This window comes from Ursus arctos, unplaced genomic scaffold (genome assembly GCF_023065955.2).
Source record: "Ursus arctos isolate Adak ecotype North America unplaced genomic scaffold, UrsArc2.0 scaffold_29, whole genome shotgun sequence".
In the NCBI taxonomy this organism is placed as follows: domain Eukaryota; kingdom Metazoa; phylum Chordata; class Mammalia; order Carnivora; family Ursidae; genus Ursus; species Ursus arctos.
The window spans coordinates 14316071-14334669 of record NW_026622974.1 but is presented as its reverse complement, the minus strand read 5'-3'; the positions used below and the strand labels follow the sequence as shown (position 1 = coordinate 14334669).

General features: G+C 38.1%; 1 protein-coding gene across 2 annotated transcripts in view; it reads right to left on the bottom strand.

The window, feature by feature from the left end:
• The window catches only part of TINAG (tubulointerstitial nephritis antigen), a 77291-nt gene extending 65503 nt beyond the window's left edge, over positions 1 to 11788 (bottom strand). The window contains exons 1-3 of one of the 2 annotated variants that reach the window (XM_026507207.4): positions 11300 to 11788; positions 4097 to 4160; positions 3369 to 3458 (exon numbers count right to left, since the gene is read on the bottom strand). In XM_026507207.4, coding sequence (XP_026362992.1) covers positions 3369 to 3458; positions 4097 to 4160; positions 11300 to 11654 — 509 coding nt within the window. In that variant the 5' untranslated portion in view covers positions 11655 to 11788. The remainder of the gene's footprint in view (positions 1 to 3368; positions 3459 to 4096; positions 4161 to 11299) is intronic. The other variant, XM_026507212.3, reaches the window with a different exon arrangement.
• Between the last annotated feature and the right edge of the window lie 6811 nt (positions 11789 to 18599).

Here is an 18599-nt window from a genome sequence, read left to right as displayed (position 1 = left end):
CTTCAGTGTGTGTCATTTATTGGTAGGTCAGGGTACGATCAGAGTAGAGGATTCAAATATAACTCTGCCTGAAGGAGTTGGCATAATTTCATTACAGAAAGTGACTTTAGTGCTCCATCTGGAAGGATGAGAATAAGTTTGGTGGACAGATGTAAAAGAAAAGGTATTAAAAAAAAAAAAAAGACAACTCAGGAGCAGGGCATACAGATTTGAAACCAGGTAGCACCTTTAAGGATGAGCAGGTAAGTTCGATGCTGAACCCATGAGAGGGCCTAGGGAGACAGAAGCTGGAAAGAGCATAAAAAATGAGGTAGTAAAGAAGCATTTGGGCCAGATTGTTACTCATGCTAAGGAGTATAATGATATTCTACAAGCAATGGAGTATCACTGAGGATTTTGAAGAACACGAATAGAGGGATAACTATGAAAGTATTTGATTTAGAGGGATAACCATGAAAGTATAAAGGATCGGTTGCAGTTTGGTCAGACTGGAAACAGAGAGAAAAATCAGGTCATCTCAAATGAGGCTTGATAAAGAAATGCTCTAGAATATAGCAGAGAGGTAGAAAAAATAAATATCTGAAAGAAACTATGAATGTGGAAATTATAAGAGAGTAGTGACTGAGAGAGATGAGGAGAGAAGAATCAAACTAATTTCTGATTTCCTGGCTTGGCTGACAAGGCAGAGGGGAAGGCCAGTCACCAAGGGCAGGTCGAAGAGGTCAACTCTTTTGGTTTGGGATGTGTTGATATGAGAAACCGGTGGGGGGGGGAGGGGAGAATCCAATAGAGTAGGTTTTGAGCTCATTAAAAAAAAAAAAAAATCAAGCTCAGAGATGTGACAGATTAAACATGGCCACAAATTATTTGTGGCTCTTGGCACCAAGAAGTGGAATCTATTTCCCCAACCTCTGAATGTGGGTAGGACTAGTGACTTGCTTCACCCAACAAAAAGTAGGACAATTGATGTTGTGTGACTTTCAAGCGTAGGCCTATGGGGAGGCCCTTTACAGCTCTCCCTCATGCCCTCTTAGAACACTTGCACTATGGCAAGAGGCTAAGACTAGTCTGCTGAAAACATGTGGGTCCACTAACAACAAGCACCAACCACCAGGCACAGGAATGAGGCCACCTCAGACAATTCAGCCTCAGTTGAGCTCCAGATATCCATAGACATCTGAGTAACCCCAAGAGAGATCAGGAAAGGAGCTTCAGCTAAGTGCATCCCAAGTTACTGAAGTGAACCAGTGAAAAGCTATGGTTTTAAGCTGTTAAATTCTGGAGTGCTTTGCTGCCCCACAGCAGATAACTGAAACAGTTATCTAACTCCCTTTGTTCCACCAACTTGTTGATTACTACTTGTGCTACTAATTCGGCACTTACATACTTCCCTATCATCCGAAATCCTTCCACAAAGGGATGACATGTTGACTCCTCAGCTAGACTGTAAATTCCTGTAAGACAGGAATTATTTATTTCTATCCTCAGCAGTGCCACAAGAGAAACACACGTTTTGTTCATATTAATTGGTTGCATTGAAAAATAACACGGGGAATAAATATACACTGAAGTAGCTTATGTAGAACGAATAAAGACTTGGATCTAAAACACCACCAAGATGAGAAAAGTAAATGTTTTAAAGCAAAGATTGTATATATTTGCATGTAGGCTATTTTAAAAAGCCCTTAGTAAGTACTAAATGATATGCTTCTATTTTCACACATGAAAACAATTTGAACGTCTGGACCAGAATATATCTAAGAGTCAGAACTTTCTTTTAAATTCAAGGGCTCCCCCTACCTTTTTGCTCTCCAGTAAATAATTTTAGTTTTACTGTTTCTTCATAGCTTGTCTCTTTTACTTAACTTTTTTTCTTTGGGCAATGGAGGTTTCCTTTTGCTCCAATTATACCTTGCTTTTGTCCTTTTAAGGTCATCGATGTTTGCTACAAAAGGCTTTGTGCCTCTTAACTCTCCCAGAGTTACCGCACAGTGAACAAATGATGGCAGGAAAATTCTTCCTTCCAAGGAAGACAGCATTCCTACCAGCTTCTGTATTCTTAATGTACTTTCCATGTCGCCTTCAATTATGGTTTCCTGTGGGTTCTGGGACATTGGAAAAACAGGCTGCTGATGGCTTCTTGGAAGTATGTGCTCCATAGGTCAAGCATTTGAATTATTTTAGGAACCTGATTCAGATAATTTCTTATGATGGCACATACTCTGATGTTCTTTTAATGATTTAAGTATCACTTAGCCACAGAAAATCATAATGTATTTTCCCTAGAAATACTTAAAATGTCATATTATCACCTAAAATATTGGTTAAACATTGTATACACACACAGAAATTGAGCATGGTTTAAGAATATTAATGTCAAAAAAAAAGTTAATTTCTAAATTTCACATCTTCCAAGAAAATACTTTGGGGACACTGAAAGTCAGTGTCCCCACTGTGCTGGGAAATATCTGTCTTATGGTCTTCTATGTGGAAGCAAATGATACTTTTAATTTTTTAAAAATCCATTTCAGGATTACATCACTTTTATAGTTACTTGATAATAGATCTTCTTACGTGAAATCTTTTCCAGAATGTAGAAAATGTTAGTGAGGGTATATAGAGATTCGATCAATGACAATGCAGCAATCCTGAGGCAGATAACCAGGTGTTATCCCTCTTCCTTTCAGTTCAGTAAAGAAAACCAGTGTTAGCACTGACATCACAATTCCCTCTATGTAAATGGAGAAGCCACCTAATTTATTAATCTGTCAGAGAGCATCAAACCATTATTTCCCATGTTTAAGTGTCAATCAGCCCTATTTATTAGCAAAGTAAAGTGGCTCAGCCTATCTTTTGATTCAGCTGTAAGTGAAATTGTCTATATAGGTCATGTCAGTGAAATTGTCTAGAGGGACTGGCTATTTGGGGAACCACCAAGATTAAATACTAACCTATTAGGGTCTGATTCTCCCATGATAGCTGATTGGTTGGGTCAGGGCAACAGCAGAGGGAGAAAGATGGTTTATATGAAAAAAAAAATCAATTTTGCCTACTTCTTAATTTTGCCTAAATATTTATCCAAACTAAAGCTCCCTCTACTCCCCTCACTCACACCATGACACTGATCCTTCCTAGATAGTTTAAGACCCTGTTCTATATTTCTTTGTGCAATTTAATTTTTAATTATTTAATAATTACCTCCATGCATTCCTATTTTACACATCTTTCTACTTCTCTTCCCATTTCTCTCCCGCTCTTTCTTTTGAAATAATGGCCATTTTTAGAAGTAAATGATAGGAAATACATTGTTTGAAGACTGAAGAGTAACTGGGACTGCCAAAAAGTCTATAAAGCAAGATTTTCCTCACCCATAGTCTCCTTTATTGACACGTTCAATTAGTTCTGGTTGAACAAGGCAGACAAGCTGGGAGCATCTCCATTGCTGTCCTGAGCATGTGCTGCAAAGATGTAAAAATTACAAAAGTGGCCTAGCCTTTCTGAAGTACATTTACACAATTAGTAACCAGAATCGCACACTGCTAAGACATACAACATATTTTTGATTAATGATAGCCATATGCCTATTTGATTCTTGGCAGAAGTAAAATACTAACATACGCATTAGCTACCACTCCATACGCTCGAGGCCATCAATACGCGAAATGACCACACAGTCGTTGAAGTTTGAAAACATAGGAAAATTCAGACAGATTCCGTGTCTTTGTATTTGGAAACTTTCTGCAGGATAATCATTTGAAGGCAGCCTGTTTTTATATACAGCTACCGTGATCAAAGAAACACAATTTGCCTGTAGCGTATCTTGCCTGTAGAATGCTTATAATTAAGAGGTATATTTAATGCAGGCCTGCGGTATGAGGAAGGCCATCGTCATGAACAGTATAGTGTGAAAAGGTGTATCCAGGGCTAGATTTGTCAACATTCATTAAATATGCTTATATAAAGGTACGGATATGCGATACCCTATGACTTATGATTCTATCTGTATTTAAATATATGTTTTATTTCACAATACTCCTTTTATTTGAAGAAAACATACACGGACAGACTTCAGTTCTGTGCCACTTAAATTCATTACCAGGAGTTGCAGTTTTCTTTAATTACTGATCCTTCTTCATAAGCTTGGCCATCTCTGAGGCAACCTGCCAACATAACACGTAAACAAATGAAAATTCTAAATTGGATAATAAAGTGCATTAACATCACAAGTAACTTAAAATCCTCTTAGTTTCTCAAATAGGCAAAGATAGTTGGTGCCACTCTGATGAAAATCCACATCTGGTTTGTGTCAAGGTTTATGTATAGAATTTTTCTAAGCTTGTTCTATGAGCTTTTATCTTTAAAACTGCATATTAGGTTCCAACAGAGGATTTGTAAAGCATGAAAACTTGATTACCACAGAATTAATCACTAACCACACTGAAAAAATAATTTATGTGTTTAAATATGTGAGCAATAAGACAGTGTTTGGATAAATTTACGGCTTTTCACATTTAAAAATCTAATCAAGTCTCATAAGCAAATATGAGTAATTGTATATGACAGGAGTAAGGAGCTCAAAGTTTTGGGCCAAAATATGAAGCTATCTCACTGAATTCACCTTTTAAAGATAAATTTTATTTTTTTCTTCAGAATTTGGATCAGGAGAAAAATTCATGAAATCAATAAGATTGTAGTCATTTGTGTTCCAAAGCTAAACATTTCTCAATTAACTGAAACTAGCAGTTAACTAGTTTACCAGATTATACAAACTACTTAAAAGAGATCAATAGTTGGGGCGCCTGGGTGGCACAGCGGTTAAGCGTCTGCCTTCGGCTCAGGGCGTGATCCTGGCGTTACAGGATCGAGCCCCACATCAGGCTCTTCCGCTATGAGCCTGCTTCTTCCTCTCCCACTCCCCCTGCTTGTGTTCCCTCTCTCGCTGGCTGTCTCTAACTCTGTCGAATAAATAAATAAAATCTTTAAAAAAAAAAAAAAAGGAAAGTGTTTAAAAAAAAAAGAAGAGATCAATGGTTTATTACCATTATATGAAAACAATCAGTAAGATATGGTGAAAATAGTACCCTGGCTACAAAGGAAATCCTTTGCAAAAATATAATTAGCACAAATTTAAAATTCACTCTGATTTAGCAAAGGTAGTAAAATTTACTTTGTCATGTGAAAACTTCTTTGACAGAAACATGTAATTGATAGATTACATCAATGGTCTCTAATTAAACAAAATGAATCCTAACTGTTTATTAATACAATCATAGGAGAAAATGTACATGTTTAGTAATCATTCCAAGGGACTTGGTTTAATTCCTAGCCACAGTTTCACAAAAGTCATTTAAGGAATTTGCTCTCCTCTGATTTTTCAAATAATGGCTTCATAGAAAAAAAACTTCACAGCTTCTACTCTTCAGTATGCACTGTTTTTACAGTTCAATATTTTGCTTAATAAATCTAAAATCTCTGCATAGTTGCATCTATTTACCTCTTTCCCAGGATTGTTAACATTCCACAATCCATGGGAAGAGAAACAAAAACCGCCTCTCTCCTGGACCACAGGCTTCTAGACATAGCAAACTCAGAAAGATTTAACTTTAAAACAAGTCTGAGTTTTAATTACTACTCAGTATTAGAGACTTGAAATAAATGAACTTCCACTATGTAACGTAAAGAGACCTTCAAACTTTTTATTACTTAGGGGTGACAGAAAATTCATGCAACAACTCAAGTTTTCAAAGTCAAGGAAAGTACTTTTCTGACCAGTTTTAAAGGACAGGGGAGAGGCCAAAACCAAAGCTGATTTTTAATCATACTTCATTAAGTATTCCTTGTCCAACATACCATTTCCATAAAGGAAATAGAAATCACAAAAGTCTTAAAGGGAAAAAAAATTCCTTCTCTGACCCATACTCTAGCTAATAATTTTGAAATCAAGAGAATGCTAACACCAGCCCTACCCCAAATCACCAGTACTAAATCTAGGTTAGCAAAAGTTCCCTTTCTTGGTCAGCCTTCCTCAATGTCAAGTCAGAGTTTACTACGAGAAACTACATTTATTGTAATCTCACTTGAAATCTGGCCTCTTGAATGAAAACCATAATCAGTTCATCTGAGCCTGGTCATGGGGCTGACAAAGTATCAACTTCTACGTTATACAGAGATAGCCCAATCCTTGCCTATATTCCTGCCTGGCCCCAATGTATCCATCATTTACTTGCCGAGCATTTAGCGAGGCCTTTTTTTTTTTTTTTAATGTTTTTTTATTATATTATGTTAGTCACCATACAGTACATCCCCGGTTTCCAATGTAAAGTTCGATGATTCATTAGTTGCGTATAACACCCAGTGCACCATGCAATACATGCCCTCCTTACTACCCATCACCAGTCTATCCCATTCCCCCACTCCCCTCTGAGGCCCTCAGTTTGTGTCACTTCTTGCTTAAAATCCTCAAGTAATTCCCCATCAAATTTAGAATAAAACCCAACTTCTTATGGTAACCTATAAGGCCTTACTGAAAATGTCTCTGCCCTCATCACTTTCCTAGTCCTGGATGGAGTGGGGCTCCCAGTGAAGTGAAGATTTGCATAATAGCAGTGAGGAGGGAGAACAGTGGATGGATATAATATAACTTGGAGGTAAAGCAATGAACTCACTCACGGACTAAGCTTGGGGAATGAGGAGAAAGAGGAATTAAGCATGTTTCACTAGGATTTTGGCTTGAGTCATAGAGGAGAAGCAAATCTATCACTCAAATAAGGAACAGGTTTGTGGCAAGAAATTGAGAGGTCTGCTGTGCATATTTTAGATTTATATTAAATCGAGGTTAGATATCCCAATAGCAAATGTCAAATAGAGTAGTTTATGGAAGTCCAGAGTTAAGTCAAGGCTGGAGCACGAATTTGAGAGACAGTAACATACATTTAAGAAAAAGGGAGACGAAATAACAATCCATTTGAGAGAGTGTGTATAGGTGAGAGAAAGAGGGCCAAGACGGAGCTTAAAACACTCCAACCAGTTAGACATTCAGAAGAGGAAAGGGAAAGAGTTGCCTGTGAGGAAGTAAGAAATTCAGGACAGAGTAGAGCTTTGGAAGCTAGAGAAGAAAATATTTCATAAAGAGAGGTGGTCAGCTGTGTAGAGTACCACTGAGAGGTCAAGAAAAGGAGAAGAGACATCTGAATGTTACATTTGGTGATAAGAAAGTCACGGACCCTGCCAAGAGGGATCTCAGTGAGGTAGCAAGGAATGACATCCTGTAGGAAAGGGTTGATGAGAGACTTCGAAGTCAGGAAGCAAATGTTTCTTTTAGCTATTTTACCATAAAAGAAAAAAAAGGAAGAGACAGATGCTGGTTAAGGACATGGAGCCAAGGAAGGACTTTTTCAAACTTGAGAGCTAGAAAAACACATTTTGTAAATTGATTATTGATCCAGGAAAGAAGGGAAAATGATGCTTTAAGAAAGAAAGAGAAAGAAAGAGAGGGAGAGGAGGAGGGAGAAGAGAGGGAAAAGAGAGAGACAATTGTAATGGTGCTGTTCTTAAAAAGACAAGAGAGGACAGGATTCAGAACTCAAGAGTGTAAGCAATAACCCAGAGGGAGGGAGGTTGAAAATTATGATGAGGGAGATGAGAGCATTCCTGGTGGCTTTATTTTCTCAATGAAATGTGCATGAAGCACCTCGGAGTGAGTTAATCAAATTAGTTACCCATATAGCATATCGACAAAAGAAAAGAAAATGACTGCTGAAATTAATAGGGTTTTGCAACTTAACAGCCATTAATACAAGATAAGGCAAATCAGGTATTTGGAAAGTGAAAAAGTTGGTCCATTGATTACAAAAAGATGATAATATTGATGGCTGTAATTTATTTTAATACTTCATCATAACACACTATAATATCTTTGCTGGTCTAAACTTCACTTTAGGAAGACAGTTACTTGCTCGGATCAGGAATCCACATCCCAGGGGCGGTCAGTAGCATTCATTCTTAAAGGCCAGACTCCAGGGCAGCTGCTATAAGTGCTTCCATCATCCATCTTCGGATGAACACCAGACTAGCAGCATAATGAATGTCAGAAATGGGCTTTCATTGGTAAAGTTAGTGGCTTGTTAATCAATATAACGGATATAAGTAATCAGCTCTCATTGGTAAATTAATTGTATTCAATTTATATATATTAGCTAAAATATTTAAAAATCATGCCGCACACTCCCACTCTTACAGCCAACAGTTTATATGTTTCTCTTAAGGTCAAAAGCCTTCACTTATAGACCTGGTGCCTAGGATTGATCTCTGTAAAGTTCTGTGTCCAGACACTGGGTAGGAGCCATTCTCATTCCCTGATGCTCACTGCAAGGGTAAGAATCCTATCTCTGTGTTATTATGATTGTGCCTCCAGTAATTTACTTAAGCAAAGTAGATGTGGGAACGTCTAAAGATGAGGGACTTCAGGCTTCATGAAGCTTACATACACATAGGTTGTATGAATTGGTGTATGTCTCCTTACCAATATGTATTTTTGTAACTATGAGTGTGTGTGGCAGAATTTGGACTGTGACTTATCTTCATTATACGGTAGTTAAGGAGGTTGTGAAGGAGTAAATAACCCTTATCCAATTCAAATATGTCAGTGGTTTACACACCTTTTTTTACCAATGTGAACATAAAAGTTCTGCATAATTAAATTAACTTAGGTCTATTCACAACAGATGGTATACTAGACTCTTCTCTTAAAATCTGCTACACCAAAAGATTTGTCTGGAAAATCCATCCTCATTCTCTTTCGAACTCTGTAACTTGCTTTTGGTATCTCACAATGAAATCCTCCAGTTACTAGAAGTTACCATCAGAGATGGGGAAAACACACCCACCCACCCACACACACACACACACACACACACAGAAGGAAGTTATTTACCAGTATGTCCTACTTCCAGTTTATAAAAAATGTACATATTTATTTTTATTACCCTTAAGATGATGTACATAGTTTTAAGTCACTGATTTAAAACAAACTCTTAGGATAGTTGCAGTATAAAGAACTAGATAATACCACATAATTAGATAACTGAAAAATAATGTTTAGTAGATCAGTGAGTGAACAACTTAGCATTGCCGAGGAAAGTCAGATTATGCATGCAAAAATTGGTACAAATAATATACCATTGTGTTTTTATTTTAATTTTGCACGATTTTTAATATTGTGTAGTGCTATTTTCTTTCGACCAGCTACTTTCACAAGATAAAACAAAAGAAAACAAATTACCTTCATAAGAACAATTATAGTCTAATGTGAACTTTTTGCTACTAAATAAAATGATTAATTGCTTTCCTTCATAATGAATGGAATAAAAACTATACCTGGAACATAAGTTCTACCTAAAACATAACCCTAAATTAAAGTCATAGCAAAATTCTAGCTCTCAAGCAAAAATGGACATTGAAGAAGTAGCAATTACTTTTCTAAATGAGCTACATGTCTCAGATAAGAAAAGCTCAAATACATTGCAGCCCATCAAAAACACCCCAGCTTATATGAAATACTGAGACTCAACACCCATGAAGCCTGTTCCTACTTAACATCTTTCAATGAGTCCTCATAACAGAATAAAATCTCAAATCCTTAATATAGCCTATACATCCTGGCATAATCTGACCTCTACTCACCTCTCAAAGCTCATTTCATGTCCACCCCCGGACCTCTGCTACACATTACTCTCCAGAAATTTCGGCCACATTCCAGCTCCCGGACCAGGCCAACCTCCTCTCTCTCAGATCTACAGCTTTCCATCAATTCTCCTTCAGGTCCGCTCACTTCCCCTCACTCCTAGAGTCTCTGTTAAATATCTTCCCTTGCCGACACTCCCCTCAGGCTGATGTTATATTTTACATATTAATGTTACATTCTGATATTCTCTCACAGCACCCTAAAAGTTTCCTTCAGAGAATTTATCACAATTTGCAATTGCACAATGAATTTGTTAAGTATCTTACCCTCTCCCTGGCCACTTGACTGTCACTTCAAAGAGAGTAAGATCTTGTCTTTTTCTTCCCCATTGGTGTCCCAGCACTAAGTACAATGGCAGGCATAGGGAAGACATTCAATGAATAATTTTTGATGAATGACTAGATTCTCCATTCTTAGTAAAGGATCTGCCACTTTTTAGGATAAAATAAACGTTTCATGTTTTCTGCATTTTGCATTGGTAGAGGCAAAGGTCTGGGATAAATGACAGTTCTGTGGAAATGTTAACCTAATACATACAGGTTTTAAGACTCATTCCCTCAATTTTACAAGCAAGACGACATTACTGAGAATGAAGGCAATGGCATCTGGATTTTGAAATGAGATCTGGACTTTGAAATAAGGACGCCAAATCCTAGTTGATCCTAAATTGTCTTCAACCAAAATTTCTAGTCATCATCACTCATTTAGAATAGCCTTACAAAGCTCCAATTAAACCTGCATTTCTGCTGAGGAGATTTGATGTGATGGGCAAGACAAAAAAAAAAAAAATAGGGCTTTATTTAAGTATAGCAAAAGAGTGTTGCTTTGTGTTTTGTTGCAAATCTTAGATGCACTGATTGCTCAGAATCTAGAACCAATGTAATTAGACCAATGTAATAAATACCATCATTCTCCTTATGAAGTATTTGTACTTAGCCACTCAATCTGACTCCATAGGAAGTTTTCCTTTGTTTCAAAGGTTTAAAAAAATCCTAGATTAGCAAAATGAAACAAAACAAAAATACATATGAAAAAACTATTTGGTATTACGTAGGCAGGTGGCTAGCTGACTCTATTTTGCTTTTGTACTGGTCCTAATGGCATTGCTCTACCACAGGTTCTAATGCCGGGAGGTCCATTAGTCATATGACATAATAAGCAAAATGTTAAATGAGTCTACAGATGATCAGGCATGTGACTGATGAGATTCCCTAAGAGGTTACACTCAAAAGAGCTTAAGAGTCCTGTTGCCAAAACATTTTACAAAGAAAGAAAAGTTTTAAGTAACCCTTATATACATTGAGTCAATATTCACAACAGGATCCAGACCAGCATTCATGGCCATCACGCGAGAACTTTCTTGAAGGTTCTAGTACAATGCAGGTGTCTTGCATCTGAAGCAAAACACCTTAACAATCCAAGGAAATTTATTTAATCATAATATTCATTTTTCACCTCCTCTTAAGAAAAGAAGGAAGGTAAGAAGAAGAGGAAAAGAAAGTTTGACAGAACTTGTAATGAACCAGGTACTTGCTTAAACACATTCCCAAAGCCTACCTTCTGGATCCCAAGGCTTTGTGTGAGGAGGCCATTCTTTCCCTTCACGGCAAAACGACTTGTAATCAGGACAGCAATCAGAATTTTCCCTTTCACAGAATTTATCGCAGTAACATAGTGCATTTGCCTCATAGAACTGAGTGGCACAGTCATCATCTCTGTCCTCACAACAACCAAAACTTCTACAGTATTGCCCTTTGAAAATGGCTCTCTTGAATCGAGGACCTTCCCAAATCGTGTGATTCCTAGTGAAAGCAGGTCCTGGGTTCACTTCTCTTTGAGATAAATACCGTTTCTCCATCCAAATTTCTGTGGTAAGATAGGAAAAGATTAAGATCTTATATCCAGTCCACATTCTCTAGACGTCAGGTAGGGTTCCCACTTTCTGTTATGGTCAATACCCTTGGCTTTGGGGCTTCTCCTTGGAGCTGGAATTCTAATTATCAAGACAACTCAGCCTGAATCCTGAATGGATCCTTTACTTGACCTGAGTATACTTCTTGTAGTTAAACATTAATCAAGAATTTCAATGTTTGCCCAAGATAAGGTAAGTGTTAAAAATAGACCCTCGTCATTCCTTCAAAGTTAAAAATGTATAATATGTTATATCATGCAAAAAATATCCATCACCATAAAAATAAAATAAAATCTTAGATGAAATACATTGAATATTGCTTGCCTCCAAAAAAAAAAATCTAGATTCTTAAATCAGAAACCTCTCTGGAATACACATGGCCCAAATTATGGCTGCAATAACCACTGGCAAGGTGTGGGAAATTGGAAAGTCAAAAACACAATTATTCATTTCACCTACTTGCGCCGCAACTAAAATCCAAGCTTTCATGAGGTTGCCTGCTCGGATCTGTCATACCAATAACTGTAGCTCTAAATCGTGCCCCGTCACACACTGGTTTGATTTCCCATCTGTACCCCATTTACCTACCAGAAGCATTTTGACTTCAAGGCTTAGTGGAGCCTAATTCAGCTAGAAATTCCCTGAGGGTGACCTTAGTTCCTTCCACTGAGTCCCTACCTGGCACTAGCGTAGGAACCTGCAGTATCGGAAAGGCATTTTATGGTCAAGAAAAGTCCGTCTCTGTGCTAAGAAACTACAGGAGTAGGGAGCCGCAAAGGAAACCCAAAGGTCAAGATGTCTTTAGTGTTACAAGTGTACATTTACAGTAGGTTTTGTTATACTGTGTTTATTCATTAACTACAATAAGTCCCTTTGCACTAGGGATAAGTAACCAGTGAATGATGAATCAGCAAGAGTGGCTGGGTGGCCTAATAAAAGGACTTGTCTTGACAGTTAGGAAAGCCGGACTCTGGTCCCTGGCTACTATTTAATTGGCTTTATGACTTTGGGTTCACAATTTGCTTCTCTGGTCCTCAGTTCTTTTTTCCTATAAAACAAGGGTCTTCTCTAAGGCTAATGCATAATTCCAACTCCTCAGACTTGTTCCCTGACTTTGCCCCATAAGTTATCTGATTCACGCATCATTGTTTCACTTTCTTTTCCTTTCCTCTGTAGCTATAGGCCAGCCTAAGTCCCTTTATCTTTTCTGTTTCAAATACATCTTGGCATCACTCTCCATAATCATCCTGACTCTCTAATCCCAAAGTGGCAAGTGGAGAATTCCTTGCCATTCACTCACTAAACTACAGCAAAGTGATGTCAACATTCTCACCACCTATGACCAATGACCCCTTGATATCCAATTCCCATACACCTGTGGCCATTATTATCAGACATGAATCTTCTGCAGCAGTTAGCATTTTATTACAAACTGGAGCCTAAGAGACTAACGGAGTTCAAAACCTTGTTTCACCATTGACTAGCAGCATGTCTTTGGCTTAATCTCTCAATTTCTTTATCTGTAAAATTTGGATAATAATATCAGTTACCACACCAGATGGGTGGCAAATTTAAATGAGATAATACCCGAAGTACCTGGCACATCGCCCATGCCAAGTAAATGTTACCTACCATTAATCAGTATATTGTCCCCCTAGAAACCCTTTTCTCCTTTAACTCTATTCTTTCCTAATTCTCTTCCCATTCTTTATAAGGCTTTATATCTGCTTGGACTCCATTCTTTTCAGTGATGACTTAAAGTATGTTTTTACCAATATTCTCAATTTTTTCTTCCCTAGTCCTCATACCTCATCCTCCCTCAAAAAATTCCAGCAACCAAATCAGTCTAAAAGCCATAGGCTATAAGACTTCATGGAAGGTGGACATCCAAACCTATTATCTCTCTGACCTCAATTTAAACTACTCTACCCCTTGCTCATCCTGGTCCAGTCATCACAGGAACCTTGCCTTTTCTCAACATGCTGGACACACTCCTATCTTAGGATTTTTCACTTGCTCTTCCCTCTACCTGAAACATGCTTTGCAGATACCCATATGGCTCAATTGCTCACCTCTTTCAAGTACTTTTTTTCAAATGACACCTTCTCAGAGAGACCTTGCCTACACTGTCTATCTAAAATAACACTTTCTCTCCAGCCCTAGTACTCAATACCCCCCTTCTCTGTGATTATCACTAGTGTACTATAATTTTATTCGCTGATCTTATTTTCTGTATTTTCTCTCCAGAATGCAAGCTCTACAAAAATCACAGAATTTGTTTATTTATAACTTGTAAACTGTTTTTTTCTCTAGCAATTAGTGCTTGATGCATATTAAGCACTCAGTAAATATTTTTATTCAGTAAATGAATGTATCCTACAATTTGCATTTTCTGCCCCTGTATCACACCTACTGAGTACCATTGGAGGTGATCCAAGGGCCCATAGCATTGGTGCCACTACAAATTTTTGGATTTTTTGTCTCAGCTAAGCTCTTAAATGCTGCTGCTCATATTTCTTCAACTTGTCTCCCATTTCCCCTAGTGGCCATTACAAGCTTTGCTTTCCTAATTTACTGGAGTTTTTTTTGTTTGTTTGTTTTGTTTTTTTTAATGTTATGTGAGTCACCATATAGTACATCATTAGTTTTTGACGTAGTGTCCATGATTCATTGTTTGCATATAACACCCAGCGCTCCACTCATCACCAGCCTAGCCCATCCCCCACCCCCTCCCCTCTGAAGCCCTAATTTACTGGAGATTAACACTTTCTAGGGATGACCTTCTCTCAGAGATTACCAAGAAAACAAAGAGAGCAAATGCTAATGCTACACCTTTCTATCATCAAACCCATAAACCTATCTATATTTTCAGTCATCTTTCCCATCATCCTTCCAGACTCATAACATAAAGTGTCATCTTGTTCTCAGGCAAATCTTCCACCCTAGGATTTTTAGTCTGCTGCCATTTATCTTATTCCTTCACTTATCTCTTGGTCCCTGTACAACTACCTCTCTCTCATCCAATTCCTTCAGTCTGTTAGTAGGATTGTAACAGACGCTGTTTTCACTCTGCCCATATTCCCACCATCCTTGCCATTTTAGGACAAGCTAGCTGAAATTCCCACTATATGAGTTAATGGCTAGAGCCCACTCCTCCTCCCACCCCTGCCTCACTGCAAAAGGAGCCAGAAGTTAACACTCTCCCTGTGACCCAGAAGCAAACTTTAAACAATGCTTAGATGAGTTGGTGTGTAAGCACCTTACTCTCCTTACTCTTGGATGAGCTCTCTCTGTTATCTCCATATACATAGCCCTCTTCCTAAGGTAAGAGTGGGAGTTCTAGAGTCAGAAGAGATTGACAGCGGCTCCTTAACTTTTTCTTTACAGCATATAGTTAAATACTGCAGTTTTCCACTGTCTGGTGAGTGTATCTACCAGACTTATATCTTGCTTTTACCTATCTAACTTCTCTAAGTTGATAAAAGCTTTCAAATATCTCTGCAAAGAAACTTCACATTGAAAGAGCATATTTCACACAAGTTCCACTACTAATGAATTTATTTATTTATTTATTTTTTTAAAGATTTTTTATTTATTTATTTGACAGAGATAGAGACAGCCAGCGAGAGAGGGAACACAAGCAGGGGGAGTGGGAGAGGAAGAAGCAGGCTCACAGTGGAGGAGCCTGACGTGGGGCTCGATCCCAGAACGCCGGGATCACGCCCTGAGCTGAAGGCAGACGCCCAACCGCTGTGCCACCCAGGCGCCCCACTACTAATGAATTTAGACCAGGGGTTTCAATAGGGGTGACTTTTTTTTTTTTTTTTAAGATTTTATTTATTTATTTGACAGAGAGAGAGATAGTCAGTGAGAGAGGGAACACAAGCAGGGGGAGTGGGAGAGGAAGAAGCAGGCTCCCAGCAGAGAATCCTGATGTGGGGCTCTATCCCAGGACTCTGGGATCACACCCTGAGCCAAAGGCAGACGCTTAACGACTGAGCCACCCAGGCGCCCCCAACAGGGGCGATTTTGCTTCCCAGGAGAAGTTGAACAATATCTGAAGATAGTTTTTACAGACCTAACAGGGAGATGCCACAAGCATCCAGTGGATAGAGGCTAGGAATGCTGCTAAACATCCCAGAATGCATAGGACAGAGCCCACAACAAAGAAGTATCTGACCAAAAGTGTCAATAATGACACCACTGATAAATACTGATTTACACACATGAGAGATGTAAAGAAGGTACAGTTGTCTTTACATTAGGCTGTGATGGAGACTGGGAGATTTGACACATTATAATTACCATATACCTCTGTAATATATACATATATATGTCTATATAATTCACAACACATATTGTGTTAGTGACTGTACACAATCTCGTTGATCCTTGCAACCATCCATGATGGCAGCAATTATAATTATTATCCCTATGTTAATTTTTACACATGAAGGACTGAGGCTCAGGTGACTATGCCAGGCTCACAGCCAATGAGAGTGTTTGACTGCAATCTCAGTGCATAGTTCCCTGCCCCATCCAGCCTTTCTGTTTAAATGTTCACCTGGTCATCTTGCCTAAAGACTGGTCTTAGCCATGACATGATCATCTTTCTAGATTCTTTTTAACCAAGTGATTCTGAGGTGGAGAGAGTATGGGAAGGGGTAAAGATCAAGGGAAGGATCATAGGGTTTTTCACTGACTGGTTGTACATTATAAAAACACTCAAGTGAAACTCCACTCTTCTGTGAAGTTTAGCAGTTAATGCAGATCTGGTCTCTAATTGTACATAACTGAGAACACTGAAAAGAATTAAAAATTTAGCAGATCCATGAAATGGAAAAGAGGATCTTGCAATATCTCCCCAACTGACAATAGTTCAGGTCCAGGTTCAATAGCCCAGGTCCAGGCTTTAGAAATTTCGCTCAAAACCTTATAACCTTTTAGAATAATTAAATTTCTCTTGCTTTTTGAAAAATAGCAATTTCAATATCTTTTTCCTTTAAAATTTTGTTTTCCAATAAAATTGCATTTGCAGAATAAGGCAGCTGGGGAGCATATTTGACTTAGATTATCAGACACCAAAGAAAACCTCTAATGGGCCGGGAAGATGCATCCATTTGGGTCTGGAAGCAAGACAGAGAGAGGACCTGAGGAAGGCCCCGTTTTACCTCCACCAGGTCTTCACTCTGGTTCAAGGCCTCCTACAGAGGTCACCTTGCCAATTCTTTGCCTTGATGTGGACAAGGGAGGAGCCGTTCAAACTTCAGAATGACCAGACCCAAAAATAAACTAGAAAAAAGTAAAGAAAAAAAATGAAGAGAGATGCATGAAGGCAAAGGGCATATTAAAGACTACAAGGGAGAAAAAGCAAACAGGAAAAAAAAAGTTATTAGATGAAAAAGTTATGCATATGAGTAAAAACAAAATTTTCTTTCACATCGAAATTCTAATTTCAATATATTTAAACAGGAAACAATGGGGAATGCCAAAAGTTACCTCTAGAGAGAATAAAAAAACATTGTTTATTTCACAAGAAGCACTTAAAAGTAAGAAACCGACCTGCTATTTCATTGTCTTAGTGCACTTCTAGCTGTAGAGCTTTGAGGAAAGGCAGTTGTAGTCATTCATTCTCTTACTCAAAAAAATATACATTGTACTCCAAATGTATTCTGGGGAAAGCTAAATTCTGCAGATGCATATATTAATAAAACCTAATCCTAATGCTTAAAGAACAACCCAGGATAGACAGGGAAGCTAACTTTTTATAACAACAACAACACACATGCATATTATTGCAATGAGTGTTATTACAGGGAGGATTTAATGAGTGCACGAAGGAGGTGATGGTCAATCCTTTCTGGTAGAATTAGGAAAGACAATACTAAGGAAATGACATTTCATATGAGTCTTAAAGAGTAAATAGGGATATTTCTCATGTAAAGTAGATAGAAATTCTAGACCCAGAAACAGAAAACACATGATGTACTTGAAACAGTGTTAGGGACCAGATCATTTTAGACCTTGAATGACAAAAATATACTAAGTATAGACTTTCTTTAAAAATGGATAGGAGTCAGTTGTTGTTTTTGCTCCCCTAATAATTCTTTAAGTAACAGCATGAACTTTCCTTTGGGGATCTGCTCTTCCCCGCATGTAGTCCTGGTGAAAACATTAGTCACAGGTCTTCACCTTCACCACCTCCCAGAGGTCTCCTATGACTTCACCTGAGCCAGTTACTCTCTCTTAAGAATGTGAATCTTGAGCGGAGTGCCTGGTATATAGACCAGATGGAGCGGAGTCATTCAGATACTGACACTCCCCAAACTACCCATGAGTTACTAACCAAGACCCCTGTCGGTTTTTCCTTAATTTCTATGAATGTCAATATCCTTCAAAAATCCTTTTTGGAGGACTTTAAACTAACCCGAGTCAGTGTCTGTCATTTGTAACTAAAGAATCTTTGAGACGGGAAGTTATTTTGGGTTCATCACAAGACAAGGTTATGGTCAGGATAGCATTTTTGGTAGGTAATTATGTTAGAATAGAGGATGTATTGGTTGAGGGTGGGATTGGAGGTGGGGAGATCAGTCTGGAAACTACTATAGTAGTCAGGTAAAAGATGGGAACTTGCCCTTGAGAAGTAGTTCTGAAATGGAAGGTAAATAAGAGACATAAAAAGGAGTTAATACTTGTAAATTATCTAACTGGATATAGGGTTTGCTTAGCATGAGTTCCAGATTTCTGGCATAAATGACTAGATAGTAGCATGAGCTATAGAAGAAGCAGTTTAGGGCAAAGTTTGCAATTTATTGTTTGATTTTCTGGTAGATTATCCAGATGAAGATGCCTGAGGAGGAACTGGCTTCCGCCTCTGCTAAGTGTAGATTGGGAAGTCATCAATATACAGTTGATGGTAAAAACCATGAGAGTGAATGGCATTAC